The following is a 21,488-nucleotide window of genomic DNA, read 5'->3' on the forward strand; positions in this document are numbered from 1 at the left end:
ACAAATACTGCAGCATATCCCTTTGTGAAACACACTTGAACACTTGAAAAGTTAATGGCACACACACACACACACACACACACACACACACACACACACACACAGAGTTTGTTTTTCTAGGTTCTAAGGCTGTGCACCAAATCCAGCTGCTGTTGCATTCTCATGGTGCTCTCCTGCAGCTGCATCCAATCAGATCACAGAACCTTGAAACTGAAGCAGCTACAGCCTGAAAACACAGACCATCGTCATGCTTTTTCTGGATATCTCATTCATGAAAATCAGACTCACACCTCTCTGTCTGTCTTTCTTTCTCCCTGTCGCTTGCTCTTCCTTTCTCAAGAGGGTCTGTAAAATTTTAACTAGGCCTCTTTACCGCAGGTGTTGTATATTGGTGATTAAAGCACCTCTGCATCTGTTGTTCCTCAGGCAAGATTTGGTCTGATTACTGCTCACTAGGGTGCAGAGTGCCGTGACCTGCTTTTGTTTGAGTTCAGGCTCATTTTGCCATCCTTGAATGTTATCACAACTCCTGTAATCAACAAGTGGCTGCTTAGCTTCATTTCATGATAACAGAAAACTAAGGGTAAGTTCACCCAAAAATGAATATTTTTTAACATTTACAGCCTCATGTTGTTGTTCATGTTCCCATTTTGAGTAATGTACTCTGTGCTCATTTCATGCAAACTGGAAGAGGAAGAAAAGGAAGTCTCACAGGTTTGGATCACTGTAACAACATGAAAGTGAGTAAATGTTTTTTTATTTTTTATTTTTTATTTTAGGGTTTTATTTATTCACTTTTTGAATAACATTAGGTCCTCATCGTTGTACAAGATGCCAAAATTGTCTCTTGAAGACTCCCAGATCTAATCTGACTCAGTGCAGCACAGAGTTCACGTTAGCCTCTATACCTCAGGTTCTGCAAGAATTAGGCCGCATTATGCAACAAGATGTTAGTGTGTCAATTAGCAATACTGGTAGTTTTAGCCGAGCATAAGAAGTAAAACTGTGACAGTCTTGTTGACTCAGGGCTATGTGTCAATAGGAAGGCACGTTGACAATGAGGACCTTCCTCTTTAAAGTAGGACAGTGGACAGCACGTTTTATCGTAAGCATGACAAGCAGGTTATGATTTCGTATATGTGTCTCAAAACAAAAGAGTGCTGAAATGTTGGCTAATAGCTCAGGGGTATTGTATTTCTGTGGTCTGAAGTAATTGGCTTTCTCTTTACCTCTATGAATGTTATTTAAAGCAGGTCGTGTTGATTCAGGATTATACAAGGCCCCCGTGTCAAATAGGCTGACTCACCTAGATGTATTTCCATTTAGTTTCGACGTTTCCAATTCAGAGCCGCCTCACCTGCCAAAAAGTAGAATCACAGGACAGATGTGGTGATTCAGAGTATCTCTTTGCCTAGATTTGTGCTTTATGAGAGTGCACTCATATCTATAAAGCAAGTGTTTGTGTGAGATGGACCGAGTGAGAGGCATGGGGGGGTTGTGGGACATGATGAGAGAATGGTGAAGTAGCCAGCCCACAATGGGCTGCATTGTTCCAAGCCCATAATCAGAGCGGACATGGAACTTGGCCGGGAGAGTCGTCCCCATAGCCCTCGACACAGCTGCTGGGACTTCAGTTTATATTCCCTCCGTTCTGCTTTCATCAGCATCTCTCTTGCGCGCATTTTCTCTCCGTCTCTGTCTTTCCCATTCAGAGACTGTTTTTCCTTCCTCCGTTTGAAATGAAGGGGTCAGGGCATGAGCGACACACTCTTGTGTAACACTACAACTGCATAAACAAACTGTGCCAATCAAAGAGAGCCAAAGCTTTGACCTCAATATCTTATGCTTTAGTACAGGAATCTCAGGCCTCCATCCAACTGTCCTCCAACCAGCCATCTTCGCTTCCTGTATGTGTTTTAGTTAGTGGAACAACCAGTAGCTCAGTGGAAAAACCCAGCCAGTAACTGGATCTTTAAAAGATTAGAGCTCTACTTCAATGACGAGAGAAATAAGAAGCTTAACAGCTGGCCCAGTGGCGGTAGCTGTGTTTACAATAAAAACTCGCAGTCAGCTGTGAGGTCTTTGCGTCACTGGCACGTAAAAATAAAACAAGAGACCAGAGAGAGACCCCTCCATCATGACTCAAAATTTCCACAGAGACCAGAGGATGGTGCCACTCCTTGTACAAAATCTGATACATCGCAGGTGGGTAGAGGGGACTCGGTGTCCATCTTCGCCAAAAACGTCCATGTACGAATTCCATCACATTGCCTTTCAGCAGCGTGTTAACTGATAATTGTCGCCTCATAGCTTTCTAAATTGATTGAAGCGTTTGCGGTGTGTGTGTTGGCTGCACATACGGTTGGCTGCCGTTCTTGGCCGTCGGGCTCGGATGATTCCATGGGGTTGCATGTTGCTGGGCTGGAGCTGCTTTACACATAAACATTACATGACCCAAGCAGGCAACACATGCTCCCTGTACTCTGTTAGGGTTGCTGGGAGTGAGTTGTATTTTTGACCCGCTCTAGGTCAGGTGTCCGCCCTTGTGTTGCCTCCCATATGTTCTGCATTTTCTTGCGCTATCCACCCAACCCCCAGTCCTGTTGCCCCTGTAATTGCCAGGTAATGTTTCGGCTCTGGCTCCTCCTCTACTGCCATTATTCCTGTTCTGGATTAATGCGACTGCCAATAGTGGCCACAGGCTTGGCAGCATTTCAAAAAAGGGGCCCACCTTCGTTACATTATACACAAGCAGCTTTCACCAAGGTGTGCATTTCAAGACAGTCTTCCTCTGTTTTTATACTGTGCTTTTTTCAGTTAAATCAAAGCTGGAGGGGACACTGGAGACTCCTTCCCCCCCAATCTGATCTCTGTAACCCCTCCCTGCTCATATCAGATATTCCCCAGCCGCCTGGCGCCCAGAGGGAGGCCCACCTTTACCACCTGATGTAGACTCAATAATACAGACCTGATAGCTTTCATGGTCGTACTAAATAAACTACACAACAACAGATAAAAATGGACTATAGGGCTATATTAACAATGCCTTTGGTATAGGCATCATACTTGGTAGATTTGAATTCTGTACTTTTGTTTGTGGTCACTTTGTTCCCTTTCTTCCTCTTTTCAGTAAGCAGAAAAACCACTTGAGGTGAGCTTTTACAATAAGTGACCACTGTCAAAAGGTCAACATGTGACTTTTTAAGGTATCTGTAAATCTTGTTTTTGTGATTGAAATAAAAAAAAAGGAACACAGACATTTCCACAGAATTACCCATCCACCTTGACAACAAAGTAGGGGATGACCAAAATCATCTGGGTACCAAACAACCTTTAGGTCACAAGGGGTCATCCAAAAAAGCAAATAATGTTTCTCATGATGCACATTGGGCAACTACATGGATGAAAGTTAACAGGACAAACGGGAAGAGCCAGGCAATGGTCCAAATGAACACAAACTAAATAAAGGGCTGAAGGGAAGTAATCAAATGATGGCGCACAGTCCGGGAATTGCTTGTATGTTCCACTGAGCTCACTGGTTATGGGTAAGCCAGTTAAGCAACATGTAGAAGTTATGATGTAACAAGACAACGGTCTTAGGATCTGTTTTGGTTAGTCCACATGCATCTCTATATTCGGTATGCAAACAAGCTCATTCTGTAGGCCTACAGAGATAGGCACACCCTTTCTGAAGACAACTGAGTTTTACTCTCTTGGGAAGAGAGGAATAGGTCAGATCACATTGAGACAATTATTTTTCTTTCTGGCAAATAACACTTGAGGGGAAGTAAAACTGATTTGTGCTTTCCAGAGAATCGCTTGCCCTTTGTATCATTCTTTGGAGAAAAGAGAGAGCATCTCTAACCATGTGTCCGATGGGGCTTGAAAACCATAGGAATAAAGATTAGGGAACAGGAAGTTGAGCTGGCTCAGAAAATTGTGCAGAGATTTTGACCAAGAAGACAAACATCTTAGCCCAGATCTCCTTTCCACAAATCTACACCTACTCCTCCCACCAAATTCAGGTCCTTCAATCTGGCCTATTCCTGGAAAACTCCATAGAACGAGTGGGTTGTAATTCATTATGACCATCTAGCCTATTCCTGTTGATATTGTAATTTCATATGTATGAGTGCACATGAAAAGGTTTCCCAACACCTGGATCCCATTTGCATTTTCCTATGAATGTGAAATATGGTACATGGGGTTGTGCATCAACATTTTTAAGTTTCTTCAGTGACTCTGTGATGCATATTAGGATCAACAACGAACCCTCTTCTCATCGAGAACTATATTTCACTGTATTGAATTATGTTTTTGATGTTACAGTTTTGGTTCTTCAGTGTATTTGATTCCATGTATCTTTTGGTGCTATTGGAGTATTAACACATACACTGTAAAAAATGATAAGTTTACTTAACTTAAAAAAATTGAGGAAACCCGTTGCCTTAAAAATGTTTAAGTAAATGATAATTTAAAAAATAAGTTAATTGAATTGTCAAGTTCACTTAACTTTAAAAAAAAAAAATTATGATGTACTTAATAATTTTAAGGCAACGGGTTTCCTCAATTTTTTTAAGTTAAGTCAACTTTCACTTTTTACAGTGTATATTTACTTATGTGTAATTGTGTACTTCCTGACCCTGTCCCAAATGGCACACTTGCTTACAATACTCACGAGCACCCCATTTTTAAGCCACTAGCAATCGATGCACACTTCTGTCATGCCTGCGCTGAGGAAAGCTTTGCAGCAGACTTCTACTCAACCGTCAAAGCTGTATCAGCACAAAAGTGTGGAAGACCATGAGGACTAAGGATGCCATTTAGGACAGGGGCTATCCCTGTTGAAAAAAAGGGTAGGTTTTGAAGCTTGGATGCTGGTTTAAGTTGGTGCTTAGCTGGTCATGAGCTGGTCCTTAGCTGGTTTAAGCTAGTCTTTAGCTGGTCCTAAGCTGGTCCTGAGCAGGAGGGACCAGCTTAGGACCAGCACATGACCAGATAAGGACCAGCTTAAACCAGCTCAAACCAGCATCCATGGTTCAAAACCTACCTAACCAGCATATGCTGTTTTTTCAACAGGGATGTCTATGGCCATGTACACACTGCAGCTAAATTCGGTTGTCAGTTCACCTTTTACTCCTTAATCGCATTCTGTACACACACAATTCACTAAAATATGGGAGTGACAACCGCATTCCACAACCGCATTAACTCCCGAAAAATACAGGTAGTGACAACCGTATTTACAGAAATTCTACGCAGTGTGTACGGAACTGAACTGAACAACTAGTTGTTAATGACGTATTTGAATGTGCATCAGACATGTGTCTTCGTCTTTCTGTGAGATGCAAGAAAATAACAGTGAAAGAAGTCTTAACTTAGCACAGGGCTAGCTGCGCTCATGAGCCCCGCGGTAGTGTCAGTGTTGCCAGATCTTCATAAAAAAACAACAACAAACAAGGACAAGCACTAAAACACCTAAATGCTTTGTTTTATAGCACCAAAAAAAAAAAAAAAAAAATCTCATGTCATATCTGCAACAGACCACTTTACTAACTTCATAAATTGCCTGGCTATATGAACTAAGACCAAACAACATGCCTAAAAGCGCTTGTAATTATGAGGACATGGCAACACTTCAAGACAGCACTCTCTAAAGCAGTCTCCCGAGCATAAACAAAACAGCACATCTATCAGTGGTAGTTTAAAATCGATGGATAAAAAGAGTCTTTAGCCAAAATGGCAGATACCAAACGGCTAAATTCTTCTTCACTCTATGGTTGCTATAGTTACAAATGCAGGAGTGACTGCTGTTCCATACACACATGGAACGATAATTTACGGGACTCACTGCCACATTTAAATACTATTGTCACTCCTGAAACTTGCAGTGTGTATGCGGCCTAAGTGTGTATACCACACATGAGGTGAAGATAGTGAACTGCCTTGCTTTGATTTGAGTTTGACATTAGCATGTTGCTAAGCTAATGACTTAGCACTTTAATAAGCATAAATTGCACAACATAAATATTTAAAATATATATGCAGCACTGTGCAAAAGTCTTAGGCATTAGTATTTTCTCCAACAAAAAATGTTACTGTATATTTATTATATATGAATGGAATGAAATGTAATGTTTACAGTCAGTATTTTTTTTCCAATTTGTTCCAGTGTTTTTTTGTTTTTTTGTTTTTTTATTCAGGATGTTACAAGTTTGGCATCATAGTGCATTCTGTCTAGTTAAGTTAAAATGTAGAGTGTCTTAAAACTGCCCAGGTAATAAATTTAGATTATAAAAATGTTGTGGGAACATTGTTTTGAAATGTTTCTAAAATGTTGAAATGTCCAATTTTCTTGTCGTGATTATAACATTATTTAAAGGTTACAAAAACTCATTATACTGACTTTATTTTTACCCAAAATATTTGAAAGTTTATTTTTAATATTCTAATAATAATAAAATATCCAGTTTTCTTGTTGTGATTACAAAGTTATTTAAATGTTATAAAAATGTTTCTTACAACTTTATAGTAGCTTTATTTTTACCCAAAATATTTGAAAGTTTATTTTTAATATTCTAATAATGTTAAAATATCCATTATTTAAAGGTTACAGAAATGTTTCTTCATTCTACTTTGTTTTTACTCACAATATCACATTATTTTAATGTTTATTTTTAATATTCTATAAACATTAAAATGTCCAGTTTTCTTGTTATGATTAGAGCGTTATTTAAAGGTTACAAAAACGTTTCTTAGAACATTTATCAAGTACAAGTAATATCGTAAAGACATTTTGAGAAAGTTGATCGCAGAATGTTTTATGTTTAACATTATGAGAACATATATGAAATATTATTAAATTTATAAGAATATTGAATAAACATTACTTTAAGAATGTTTTGTCATTTAAAAAAAAACATTAGTTTTTTCTCAGTTGTGAGAATATACCCTGTTAGCTGGGTGGCTGGATGAGAGTGGACACAGACACACACACACACACACACACACACACACACACACACACACAAACAGGTGGTGGATCATTTAAGTAGTGATTTACAGAGCTCTCTGAGTTTCATTGTGCCGCTCTTCCTCTAACCTCCTTGGTCTCCTCTCGCTAGAGCTCCTAAAAACAGCCTGATCTCCTCTGTTAAACAATAGAGCACGCCATCCTCACTTTGTGTTTGCCTCCACAGGAGCGTGACCGTACATCTTAGTGAACCCGTACAGCTGTGAGCGACCATTTGAGTTGAATTCATCTGAACGCACATGGGTGTTCACTAACAAAACACTTGTAATTTTCCATCAAACAGTGGTCAACGTGACCATGATGAAATGCCTTGAAATGTGTTGTAGGCGTGATGTTTTTAAATTAAATCTTGTATGTAAAACTATACACAGCAGAAGCAAGTTCCTGTTTAGTCTGTGAAAACTAAGTAAACAGATAAAAGAAAATATTCAATCATGTTTTGCTTGCTCACTACTTTTGTCCGTCCCAGATCTCATTTACGGTTAAAAATAGCAGCGTGTCTCAGTCCTCTTGTATTTGTGTGTTCTCAGACGGTCAAGAATATGTGAATTTCCACCAGAAGTTGTGGGTGCTAAAACCCTATCATCTGAAGGTGTTAATCTAGCAACTGGTTCCTCAAATGCTTCCGTAGCACGCATCGAATGAAGCTTACGAAGTGGTTTAAAAAGGTAAAAATAATTTTGTGTGGCTGCCCAGACTTTTTTTTTGAAGCATGACCTTTATTAGAGTTTCCACATCCCTTCAATGTGACATTTCTGAGTACCATCACGTGACACGCATGGTACACTTTCTGTGTTGGTAAGCTTACTTTGTATTTCCATGTGTTGAAGTGATTTTATGGTTTGTTGGACACGTGTTTATGTCAGTGTGAGAATGTTTGTGTTGTGCATGTTGTCTGAGCAAGTGAGCATGCCCTGAGGACAGGGGAATGGAAGGAACAGGCCCGACTGGTTTCGTTTAGGCCTAATCTTGATGGAACATTGCCTCTGAGAATCTGTGGGGAGATTTGCCAATGCAATCTCAGGTTAGGTAGGTTTTTTTCTTTTCTGAGGTTCCGAATGGTAAAGGAGCAATTTTTTACCTCAGGCAATGTGTGTGTGTGTGTGTGTGTGTATCATGTTGGCCTAGATGTGCTTTCTCACACATCACCTGTCAGTATCTTGTCAGCTGAGGTTGTGAAGAAGCATGTGAGAATCCTTAAAAGTTATATCACCTCTGCAAACCACAAACTGAACAACATTGTCTGATAGCAATCTGTTTCCTTTTTAATTTTCTTGCAAAAATATTTTACAATGCCCTTAGCAGATGGATGACTCATTTGAACCAGTCATAAGATAAAGCTGCTATCGGTTCTTCGTTTGTCTGTCTGTTACAACAATGTTATCGTGGATTATTTTGAGAAAGCAGGTTATCAGAGTGTGTCATTTCTTAGTGCTTACTCAAGGTTCCGCCGTGGATAAGAACTACATGGGGCGTGGTTGAGTGTGTGAACAGAGCTAAGGCAATATTCCCCTTTAGGCATTTACTTAAGGTTCATCCAGAAGATAAGCAGATCATTGGTCTCCCATACTCGTGTCTGACATGTTGTAGCCTGAATGTGTGTTGAATGGTTTCGTTGCCTTCAAGAGACAGAAGGCAGCCTGAAACAAAGCTTGTAAATTCTTGTGAAATGTTCCCTAAATGGTTTGACAAAGCTAGAAGGACAAAAACATTATACTTCAATTATTAATCTTAAATTATTCTTTTGTATTTCATTTATACACAGGTAATGCTGGAATGCTCTGATGGAGCCAGACTGAGTTTGAAACACTTGTTGGATCATGAAGCTTTGGTAATATTCAGTTACAGTTCTGGCCTGGGTCTCAGGGTCCTCAAGTACTCTGTCATCGTCACTTTCACCTACACATACTCACACAAATAGACCAAGTTTCCAGCCACCCACCCACCGTCTACAACTTGCCCTTTATGACCACACTGACCTTTTTCCCATGTTATATTCTGAATTAATGGAGGTCACAAAAGCTTTGTGATCATGTGAGGTCCATTAGACTTCACCACTCATTTGCATCACATCTTAAATAGTTTTTTTGTCAATTCTCATTGAAGTTGAAATATGGTCAATATGGATGACCAGTTACAGCTAATATCTGCATCCAGTTTTAAATTTAGTTGCAAGAACGTTTGTTCTTTGTTCTTGTTGTTTGATTGTGTGGGTTCATGAAAAACAATCAAGGCTGGTGTTGCTTGACAATAATTGGTTAAATTTGGGTCTAAACTGGTTTGAGAAAATGTGAGGCAGGAAGGACATGAAGAAAAGTTGGTTTGGAGCTTCAGAGACATTGTGCGTCAATACTCTCACGCCCGTAAAATGTCACAAGCAACATCAAACAGTCTGAGATATGCTTCCCCCTCACTGTAGGCTACAGTTATGCTTCTGAAGGTGTTAAGATACGCAGTTTTGCGCGCACATGCAAAAAAACAAAACAAAAAAAAAGCCAGCTTTAAAAAAACAAAACACTTATTGCTGCCTCTACCTTTTTCAGTCATAACTTCACATATCAGACATATCAGCATTTGTCCTCCAGCATCACATCAGATGTGTTTTTAGTCCTGCAGTGAAAGCTGCAATATTTACATAGCAGAAAGTGCAGTTTCTCTGTTGTCTTAATCTCATCTAGAAGCTCCCAAAGTCCTATTCTAAGGTCCAACCCAAACATTAAGCACAGTACAGATCAGAGATGTGACAGGGTTAAGTAGCTCAGTTTCAGCTTTTTCTAACTCGGCCTCCTCTACGCTTCATTGTGCTGTTTCAGCAGCCAGAGAAATGCTGCAAATAGAACCCAGTGGCTGGGTGCAGTCGCAACCACACTTTCCTTTGCACCTGGTTCCACTACCAGCTCACCTTCATATTGAAACTTTTCCAAACCGCAAATTTTTTTTTTGAGATCTTTTCTTCTAAACACCTTTTTCTGTCATACTCTTCTGCTCTTCGTGCAGGTCAAGGGTTGCTCTGAAGAGGTAAAAAGAAACCATGTGATGGACTATGGAAACAGCCAGGGGGCCAAGGTTAATATTCATGACCAGACGATTGTATAACTGCACAGCTTCAGAATAAGTGGTCAGGGGGAGAAGTTCTCAAACAAGTTCTTAATCTTCACTTGTAGCCGAACTCCTCAGGTACATGTGGACCTTCCAGTCATAATAACTGGGCTGAGATGGGACAAGGTGCTCAACACAATACATATATCAGTGCAAAACATTCTGTCATGATAGTAGGGTGTTGTCTGAAGTGGCCAGGGTGTCTCTATTCAGGCATTTTGGGTCATTTTAGCACATTGCTATGATATTCACTGTCTTAAGGTGTTTTTGTTGTAAACTGAAACCAGTTGTATGCCTTTAGGGCCATGGAAAATTTGTCAATGACACAACAAACTTGTTATTTTTTTGTTTTTAGCTTTACAATAACACTATTGATGATACACTTTAGGCTTATGTTTCCTCATTGTTTTGGTGTAATGATGAACAGCAGGTCAGAAAGTAAATCTGTTCACATGAAACTCATTACTTCATAGAACACAAGTTACTCTTCAATCTGAAGTTATCACTGACCCTGGCCTTCCACTTGCTCTACATATACACACACGTGCATATGTACACAAACACAAGTTCAGCTGTGGCTAGTGATACAGAAAAGGGCAGAATTGGCACATTTTTGTCTGTTTGTACTGCTCAAACATCAAGCAGTCTATTCCAGGACTTCCTGATAGACGAATTACAAAGTCTAGTAGTGTTTCTCAACACCGATACACAGACTCAGGTTGAACGGCAACAGAAGCCACACATGAAGCTTTCCGGGCTGTACCCTCTTTCTCTCTCTCCAGCCGCACTGCAAGCGAAAAAGAGACCTGCTTCCTGTTTATGATGAGAACACATCAAGTACCTATATGTTTACAGGCACATTTTACAGGATGTGGCCTCGCTCATGAGGGTGGAGATTGTGAGTGCAAGTGGAGGAAAGATGGGGAGGTTGAGGGTTTCTTTATATAGGTACACCTGACAGAACATACCAAGCAACTGGTGCAAGTCTTTCCATCACCTGCACAATGGAAAAAGCAAAAAGGAACATATTTGAGTGGTGTTTTGTTGACTCGGTAGACTTGGGTGCCAACAAGTTGAACATATACTGTACTGAGCTCTGCTTCACTGATAGATATGGTCAGTATTTATGTACTGAACAAGGCTCCAGAAAGTATTTGGACACACTAACATTGAATAAGAAAGTAACAAAGTGCTTTAGAACATCATTGCATTAGATAAGAAAGTAACCTAGTAAGTGGCATTTATAAACAAATGATGCTATTTTTAGGATATCAAAGCTAGTTCACACAGGTGTCTTACCAGATAACCACATTTATTATGCACATTCAACACTAAGGTTTGACGGATCTGGAGAGTGTATTCATTATTTTTGTATTATTTAAAACCTCGTAAATGTATTTTTGTGAAATGTTTTCTTTGCGAAGTCTACTTGTCTCTATAATAAATACCACTTGGTTTGATCATTTGTTATATTTTTGACTTTGACATTGATGTGATCTAATGTCACATCAACTGTATGTGTTTGAAGGGGGTTTTCAGTTAACTTAATCTGTTTGAGGACAAAGTTACATAACGGCCAGACTCTAACGGTTGCCCTGATGTAACACGTCACGCTTTGCCTTCTGAGATCTTTTCTCCTCTAACCCAATTCATCACCATTTCAGCAGAAACCAGATTTCCCATTAGGAACTGTGTAATCAGAGAGACCCATGGAGTTTGACCACAGTCAGGTCAGTAGCCCATCAATCCTTCTCTAGACCACCAATGACTGTACTCCTCCTAGGAACTCCCTCATTACAGTCCACCATGGGTCAAAATGTTTGATAATATGCAGAATATCTGTTTTGCTATATCACAGATGCCAGATCCACAGAGATTAGTAAAACCATAATGATCCAGAATTGGGGTTCTGTGAAAATTGCTGTCCTAACCAAATAAGAAGTTTGTGTTCTCTCGTCCTCAGCGGTCAGTCGCAAGTATAATTCAGTCAAACCATTCTCAAGACATTTTGGTAGCATGTACAGCCAAAACCATCTACCCTGCCTTTGTGTAATATATACACACCACTATTACGATTATTGACCTTTCAGTTTTAATTGCAATTGACAGCAGGACGTGTATCTTTTTCCTTGCTTCAAGTCATCCATCTCCCCACCTCCACCACAAAATGAATACTGCATAAAAATGATACTCAAGATTATTTATTTTCTCAAAAATATGGGTTTTTATTGGTTTTAACTGCAATCAGTCATTACAAAAGAGAGATCAATCTTATATAAACTCATAGAAATTACTGTAGTGAACAATAGCTGTTTATATGAAAAAAAAAAATACATTCAACTCTTCAGATACTTTCTTTGTGTCTATACTGTTAACCAACTTGGACAATCATTGCTTAAACCACTGAGGATACAAGCAATAAGTCATAAAAAAATAGCATCCCAGCTTTATTTAAGGCAAAGAATGCTTGCTCATGGAATGTGTAAAAGAGGCACTTTACATATAAGCCGAAAGCTCCAAATGTCCAAGGACAACAGAACTTCAACTCAGGTCACTATTACTGCCTGCCTTTCATCATGTCCACCACTAGAAACCAAATAAACTGCTTTAACACTGTAGGTTTATTACTTGCAACATTATTAAACCTTTGTAACGAACATTCGAAACAAAAAAAAAGCACTTCATGGTGGTATTTAAAATGTGGTGCATGTGTTTTAAGGCCACTAAACTTCTGCATCTTGGATCAACTTGTTTTTATCTTAAAAAAAAAAAAAAATTGATAATTTCTTCCATAGATCAAATCTATCACCAGGCTCAGGCATTCAGTAAACTGGATTGGTAATCCAAGTCTGTTTTTCACAACAAAAATTCACTGTGTGATGCTTAAAAATATTTTTAACTGCCACATAACTTGCTACAAGTAGGGCCTAAGCTTACCTCAAAAAAAGAAAAAAAGCTGACACTCCTGTGAGTTTATAATCAAGGAATGATTGTATGGTAGTACTGATTTTGCAGTCATATAAAAAAAGTGTAGACAAGGGAATGACAATAAATCTACAATAAATAAATCAAAATGCAGAGGATTTTTTTGTTTTTGCTTTTTTGCTTTAAATTAAGTTTCATTTAAGTGTAGTTGCCAACAAAAGTCATTGTAGTACAATATATTAAACTGTGAAAAAAGAAAGCTGACAAGTCTTCACAATCTTAAGATTAATACAGAAGATCATAATTTAACATAAAAGAAAATATATTCTATCGTTTCATTATCAAGATAAATACAAACAAAATTAACAAAAAAATGCATATGATCACCAATAAATATGTTTTTGATAAGTTAAATAAGCAGTGACAAGCAAACCTTCTGTTCTGAAAGGTTTTCAAACAATAACAATATAACCATAATAATAATAATAATAATAATAATAATAATAAACAATGACCAGAATAAAAATCAAAACCAAGAGGTGGAAAGATGACGAAATTACAAAGTGCTCCTCTGAGCAGAATCTACGGAAAAAAAGCGTGCTTGCATGAAGAACTAAAGTGAAGCTGCAGGAGGTTGAACTGCATCTTGGGAATGATAGAATTCTCCCTCTGTTTGCTGATTGGCCCGAGGGAAGGTGGCGTTTTGAGGTGGGACAGAAGAAAAATTGACTTTAAGGTCTAATAACAAGATTCCCTTCCCAACACACTTGAAGTAACCAGCAACTAATGGGAAAAAGGGGCACTAACAACATCAACAACAACAAAACTTGTAAGAAAATTGTTCATTTTTGAGTGGAGACATCCCATCTCAGGGGTTTGTGCTGGCTGTAGACGAGACATGGAGCATGTAGCACCTGATTGAACATTTGAATGTGCCTGAAATATTCCAGAGCTCCATTCTCATTCAACCCTTATGAGAGAAGTCCTTCCTGCAGACTGGTGTAAATCTGCAATTTCAAGGGAGGGAGATCTCACACTCAAAACAAGAGCTACATAATCAGGCCACAAGAACGAAAAAACAATAAAGATAAAAGAAACAGTGGTCCATTCACCCCAACACTTAACCCCAGGCACTTGTCTTTTTTTCCATATTCTTTTCCTCTTTTTGCTTTAAGCCGGTCTACAAAGACAGTTGTGAAAGGTCTAAGCATGACACTTGTGAGCTTTAGTTAGTTATGAAAGAGTGTCCTTGAGAAGAGTGGTAATTTGTGAGGGGGGAAGGGCGCAGATCTCTCCCATAACCGTGCCACCGACTCCGCTACACTTGACTGCAGCTGTGGCACCTGGCACAACGGTCTCATACCTCTCACGATTAGCATTTCGCTAATCCACTTCCTACTCTGCGTGTTTGGCACAGTCACACCAAGAACATAGCAGGGGCTCTGCAAGTCGAGCCTAGAAAACAGAAGGGTCTTGAGGCCGGGAGAGTTTTAGCTTGTTCTGGTTAAAAAGAGTATTCAAAACGAGAAAGATCCCTTAATTCACTGCATCGGTTTCAGAGCGGATGTGATACAAGGAGGGAAGTCTACGGCTTCTAGGGCACCGGAGAAATGGCGAGAGGTAGAGGGAGTGCTAGCGTCTCATCCTCTCTGCCCAAGACTGCTGCATGCAGTGGAAAGGGGGATGGGGTCTGGCTCAGTATGTTTTAGTCATCAGAGATGGAAAGCCTGCTGAAGATGGGCAGTCGGCGGGTGGTGTCGAGGACGGGAGATTCGGAGCCGCTCAGACTTCCGCTCGAGCTGCTCTGGTAGCCCTCTTGGTCAGAAAGCGAGTCTGGCTGACTGGATGGACACTCGTAGAGTTGGGGAGACTCTGACATGGCCCTGAAGTAGTAAGGGGTCGTCGGGGAAGGCGGCGCCTGGGTGGAAGGGTCGGAGCAGGATAAAGGTGCATTGCCCAGACTGGGGCTGAAGAGGTTGGCCAGCTCCTGGCTGGAATACGTAAAGGGGTTGCTGCTAGGCCACTCGGGCAGTTCATCTGGGGAAAATATAGGTGGAGGGGTGACCGAGGTGGGGCTGTCCCTCAAGCCTCCAGAGCTGGGGAACCCCGCAAAGCTGTAGCTGTGTTGCAGCCGCGGCCTCTCCATCTTATTGGAGGCTGAAAGGGGGGACGGGGTTGGAGGAGGTCCACGGCGCTCTTCCGCATTGTGGATGAAGTGGCAGCGTGGGCCGTAGGGGCAGAAGCCGATGGTGTGGAATGTGCGGCAGAGCTCTGTCTTGTACTTAGGATGGCGGCTTAGGCTGCGCAACTCATGAATGCCATGGGCAAACTGGCACTTGTCACCGTACTTGCAGGCGCCATTCTCCTCGAATGGCCTGCATAACTCGGTCTTGTAGCGGCTCGAGTTGACCTGGCTGTTGGGGCCTCCAGGGCCCGAACACTTCTGTAGCAGGCGATCCCCCGTCTCCGAGAAAGAGCGGTCTCGAAGTCGGTTCTCTTTGTTGCAGCTGCTGGTGATTCCCGTCCCTGAGCCGAGCAGGGATGGATCTGCCTTGGCAATGTTCAAGAACTGGTTTTGGTTGAGTTTGGTGCTAGCCGAAGTGACAGAGTGTCGGCGCTGGTAAACCCCACCAGTTGAGGGTGTCCCCACAGCCTTCCTGTCCAGCAGGCACCCAGTGGGGTTGGAGATGGGCAGATTTACCCCCGTGCAAGGGACCGAGACAGGGTGTGGAGTACTGAGGATGTTATTATTGTAGTTCAGCATTTTGTTCTACAAAAGAAAAGACAAAAAAAGAAAAATTCAATTCAATTTTTGAAAGCCACAAAGTGGTTGGCACATCTTAACTGTATTGCACTGGCTTCATGTGAAACCCACGAGTAAATGCAGGCCTAAACAACTGCTAGTTTGGCTCGATGCCCACTAAGGGAAAGCTTGACTGCTTTAGAAAAGCAAAGACTGCGGTGCGTGTCTGATACGAGTAATAACCTAACTCGTACAGTATCAGACGTGAGACTAGGTCTGTCTGGAAACCTGTGGACATTGATGACCACGTCTGACAACATTAATACATTCAGAATCAACATTATCAAACTAAAGGTTGCTTAGTTTTTCATGAGGAAATATATCGATGTACTAATTATAACTAAAAACAGGGTCGTAACCCTCACAGACATAAACGATTCTTAAAGTTTTGGTCTCCAAATCTTAAATATTTGGCTAAATCCTAGAAAGTAACATTGACATGCAATATTTCCACAGTTACTTATCTAGCCACCATGTCACAACAACTATTAATTAAGTTAAAGAGTTTGACTCATGTGACAATCAGCTGGATGGAAATGTATACTCTAATCTAAATGTTACATCCGCACAGCACAGAAAAACACATTAACACTGACAAATGATGTCTGACTGCAGTTATAGGTTAACCAATGAAATAAGCTCATATATAAGAACCAGTTTGACTCACTGATTTTCTAAGTCACTCCTCTCAGTCAAAGTTTAATTCAATGAAATCACGAGACAGCCCTGACTTTGCACAGATTCATACACCATTCACATTTACACCCAAACAGGTCAATCAAAAAAAACCTTCAGGTTTGAGTATATTTTCATTTAGCAGGTGGTGAAACCAGTCGCTCCAATCTTCAGTTGATAAACAGTTTAAAGGGAGGCAAGGTGAAACATACATGGGTAGTTGACATGAAATACTTGTGGGAAGTTGATGTGTACTGATGTGTTATACTATATCAAAAGATTTTAAAACAGCATTGTGTCAACTGTTAGGCATGTAGTCTCTTGATTAAAATGAAGTTAGCTTATTGAAAATGTGTAACGTTACGTTAATTCATTTAATCACACTACATAGTTATTTTGAATGAACTACTGGAGGCAGAAGAGTGATTAAAATGGTGATGCAGTTCAAATTAATTGCAAGCAGGCTGAAGACCCAAGATATACACTTTCATTTAAACATTCATATTACTTAGAATCTTGATTAAAAACGTCCATGGACACATTATGCATCAACTACCCACATATGTTGTAAAATCACAACCATGGATTCTCCAGAACAAGCTAAACAGGGAACTTTACTGGCTGCAAGCGTCTATGTACTTTAGTCTCGTTCATTGCTACATAGAACTTTAAATATGACTTAAGAATGGTAAAAGCAATTGTAATGTTGTTGTTGTTCGGTGTTACTTAATACGACTAAAAATCGCCCATTCAAACCTAGAAGTCAAGTCTAATCGTCCACATTCCACAACACAAACAGATTAAGCTGAAACTTTTTTCCTACCTTGTTGTTGATCACTTCGCTAAAGTCGAAGAAAGGCGACACCACGGCTGTGGTCATCTTCCAATCGAGGATAAATCAAACACAGCGAGAAGAATCGGATACTTTAAATTGTAACAAGCTAGGTTCTGGTTGTGTAAACTTGTGCTGCCCTATAAGAAACCCTCTCGGTCTGCATTTCCTTTTAACCCGAATGCAGGAGGGGCCAAGAGACGACGCTTCATATGGGCGTTGCTCTTGCACTTTTTTCACGTTTATAAGTTTTTACTTCTCTCTCGCTCAGAAGTGCAACGCAGTTTAAAAGTTTACACGCTCACAAGCATATCAGCGTCCTTGTGTCTAGTTGTTTATTTCGGTGACTTAAACTTTAGTGTCGAGTTTTGTAACTCTGTAACAAAAACGCTCTGTAACTCTGTTGTTGTTGTTGTTGTTGTTTAACTTGACATAGCCTAATATGAAAATATTTGCTGCGAATTATTTCGGAAATCAACAACTTGCCACTTATCTTAAATGTAGAGAGAATGGCAAGTACAAAGAATGCTGTACTTCACTGAAACTAATAGAAAACAAGGACGTGGGAATTTATTTTTGTTCATTAATTTTATTCACAACACCCTTATTTCATTGTGAACTTTTTTATTTTTATCGGCCCATCTGAAGTGCATTGGATAGTGTTGGAAGGTGTTTATTTTTCTGTAAATCCAATTTTACAGAGATCCTTACAGCTTTTTGTTACCTCATGAGGATGGTGATATATTAGTTCTACACTATTTTTTACTTAAAAATGCAAAATCTATAGTTTTTATATTAGATGAAATAGTGAAATAGAGCACCTACAGCTTCAAATGCACACTATTCGTGACAGACCCCCTCCCACAGCCCACCCTAACAATCCATGACAGGGCAAGAACTGCTCTCTCCATCTACTCTTGAGTCATTCTGTATTTGTGTTACAGCTGAGGAAGAACAGCACCACTTAGGACAAAAGTTTTTCAGAAATGTTGGAGGAGGGGGCAGATTTACTGGGGATGTTTGCTACAACGCTACACTGCCCTGAGCTGTGCGGGGCGGAGAGGATGGGGTCATAATAACCCCCTCCTCTCCACCTCTCAGCCAGAGGTGGAAGTTTTTATAAAGGCCTTTTTTCTCCACGCTTTAATTGTGCTTTTAACATGAGGACTGTAGGGGAGATGCAAGGAACTTGCATGCTTGGGCTCTATGCTGAGATTATTAATTCAGTTTAAGAATTATGAGTATGTTTATGAGGAGTTTAACAAGTTCTGTGGTACAGAGTAATCTACCCCTGGGGTGTCAGAGAGACAAAACTGAAGGTTGACAGGAGTGGTTGAGATTACATTTCAAAGTGTTTCCAACTAGCTTATCAATACTTTGATGATATACAAAAGTTATTTTCACTTATGCAAAGTCCAAGAATACATGTAAACTCAAGTTATGCCATAATTGTTTATTTAAACTTGTTTGTTGCAGATCATGCAAATTGTAATGGCTGTGTGCATTCAGAGTGTTTTCGCAGTGTGGTCTTGTGGCCTGTAGAGGGAGCACTTCATTTCAATCAGTGTTTCACAGACTCCTCTACATTTCTTTCCTTGCTTCTCCTGTTGTTTGCTGAGCAGTGAGAGGGAGCAGTAGAGAGAGTTTGAGATGGTAGTAAGAGGCAAGGAATGAATTATCTCTTTCGGGATTATTTTGCAGTCTAATCTCGAAGTATGTAGGGGGAACTTGTGAGATTCCAAGAGTCAGTTATGTGCTGTGGTAACCGCCCTACTGGTACAACTGAGCTGATATCTGGACAGTCATTTCAAGTTTTTTATTTCAACGTCCACAGCTGAGACTTATTATCCCTCAGGCGAATGTATTTTTCTTTTATTCGAGATCTGTTTACTTGCCTTTTCCAGTAATGCCTTTTCACCAGATTCTGGTGTCCCTCTTGCATTTATGCAAAGCGAGTGTTTTAAAGGCTAAGCACAATTGAAATGAGGAAAAAAAATAATTGTCCATAAAAGCTTGGCCACAGAATCGTAAGTGGTACACCACTAGATCTCTCCAGTCATGTTGTTCCCATGCAACTCTGCTACAAAGTAGCTGTTGCCCCCTCTCCTCTTTATACAGGGCTCCAGCTGTACAATGAGTTGCTTCAAGGGTCAAGACTGACAATTAAGATTGAAAGTGATGTTGAAAAAAAGCCTGCCTTTCAACTCGAAAATATAAACAAGTGACGTTTATGACTTTCTCTTTGACCTCTACAATATGGGAACAGCATTAGTCCTCTGGCTTAAAGATCATGACATTAGTTGTCAGCTATTATGCTATTGTTTACGATTTGTTTATCCCTCATTTCCTGTCTTTTTGCAGAGTTGGAGCAAAGAACTGAAGAAGCTGGAAACAGGACACTGGCACAAAGGTAAATGTACTGTAGGTAGGAAGAGGAATTGTTGGGGAAAAGTGTCAGGGTTTGAAGACAGGAAGTAGTGAAGTGATGAAAATACGATTATTGGAATAGAATTTCCTGTCTGGAATTCAGCTTGTGAAATGTCAGGTCATTTTCCTCTCTGACCAGGTTTCCTGTCCTGTTGATCACAAGGAAGGGTGAACTTCCCAATCTGAGTCATTCCTACTGAGAAGCGGCAGAAGGAAACGCATCATCACTGTAGAAATCATCATTTAAGTGTCCCTGCGCCCGAAAATGAACTTTTATGATTATTTAAGATTTATTTTTAAGCACAGTGATGGGAATAAGTTTTAGGGACATGAGGTGTGTGCTGTCCATTCATGTTAAATAGATCATTAGAATCAAATTATAAAATAAATTAGCATTAAATACAAATATAATTCTAAATAATACACATGATTCAGTGATATCTAATCTATCTATCTATATTTACTGAATATAGATAGAATATAGATACTGAATATATGAATATACAGTATATATATCTATATTTACTGAATTATTTTTACTTTTCAATAATAGATAGTGATTATATATAAATATTATAAAAAATAAATATAATTCAGTTAATATACATTCAGTAAATAATAAATTACTATATTAGTAGTATATATATATATATATATATATATATATATGAAGAGTTCAGATGCATCTAAAGTGCCATCTAAACTTTTCATCTAAAATGAGCATTTTTAATCAGGCTGCTATGTTTAGGTTCAGTTATTTTACTCTAATGGCAATATATAGGTCCCTTTCTATGCAATTAAAATGAAATAACTGAACATAAATATAGGAGCTTGAGAAAAATGCAAATTTTAGAAGAAAATTTCAGATGGCATTTAGAGGTTTTTGCATCTGAACTCTTCATACATATATATATATATATATATATATATATATGCACACACAAACACACACATTTTTAGCACTTCTGGTACCATTTTCAAAAGTGCATTTCTAACCCTGAACTGCATTACACTGAAAACCTGTTGATAGTATGATATTCATTCTCGAGGATGAGAGCCAACTCTGAAAATGTAAAATTGCATTGACCTCTACATAATCAGAAAGAAAAAAAGATGGGTTTGTGATCGGATTCCCCCAGTCGAGGTGTTCTTTAGACCTGACCTCCGAACAGGTGTCATGGTCATGCTGAGGACGGTGCTGAAATGAGATATTAGCGAGCCCTTCACTCAGCGTGGTCAAAATCAATGATCTTTGTGAGCAGCGGCCAGCACGGGAACAGTGGAGACCATTCTCTGTGTGAGAACTGCCCTCCGTCCATCTGTCTCCATTCTGGAGCCGACCCCCTCTGTACAGAACCTCTCCTGTGTGGTCACAACTGGACTAGAGTTACACGGCCCATGTGTCCAGTGCTGGGCCGGACAACAAACAAGGCCAAAAGTGAAGCCACTCTTCTCTGTCTTACACAAGAAATCGCTCCACACAGGAAAAGTACTGTTTTTGCTTCTGCATACATTCTTGAGCAAAATCTTGGACATGAATGAGAAACGAGCTGGAAAGAAAATGCATCTTTTTATTTGTTTAGTTCGTGTCGCATATGCATTGTTTCATGTTCTGGTTTCCCTGAAAAACAGCGTGTGGTTTAAGTTAATGTTTTGTGTACTGTGTAATAAAGTTAAAACATTTTCAAATTGTT

The 21,488-nt window shown here is 39.7% G+C and overlaps 1 protein-coding gene across 1 annotated transcript; it reads right to left on the reverse strand.

Moving 5' to 3' along the window:
- Positions 1 to 13,104: 13,104 nt before the first annotated feature.
- On the reverse strand, positions 13,105 to 17,539 carry zfp36l1a (zinc finger protein 36, C3H type-like 1a). Its single transcript, XM_058749666.1, has 2 exons — positions 17,359 to 17,539; positions 13,105 to 15,827 (listed from the first exon to the last, which is right to left on the reverse strand). Exons 1-2 carry the CDS (start codon positions 17,413 to 17,415, stop codon positions 14,763 to 14,765), a joined length of 1,122 nt encoding a protein of 373 aa, XP_058605649.1. The 5' UTR covers positions 17,416 to 17,539; the 3' UTR covers positions 13,105 to 14,762.
- Positions 17,540 to 21,488: the final 3,949 nt, after the last annotated feature.

Source organism: Onychostoma macrolepis, chromosome 17, assembly GCF_012432095.1.
Source record: "Onychostoma macrolepis isolate SWU-2019 chromosome 17, ASM1243209v1, whole genome shotgun sequence".
NCBI lineage: Eukaryota > Metazoa > Chordata > Actinopteri > Cypriniformes > Cyprinidae > Onychostoma > Onychostoma macrolepis.

Coding starts and splice junctions, on each gene's coding strand:
- zfp36l1a (XM_058749666.1), bottom strand. CDS start 17,415: ATGACCACAGCCGTGGTGTCGCCTTTCTTCGACTTTAGCGAAGTGATC. Junction 15,828..17,358: donor GCGAAGTGATCAACAACAAG/GTAGGAAAAAAG, acceptor TTTCTTTTGTAG/AACAAAATGCTGAACTACAA.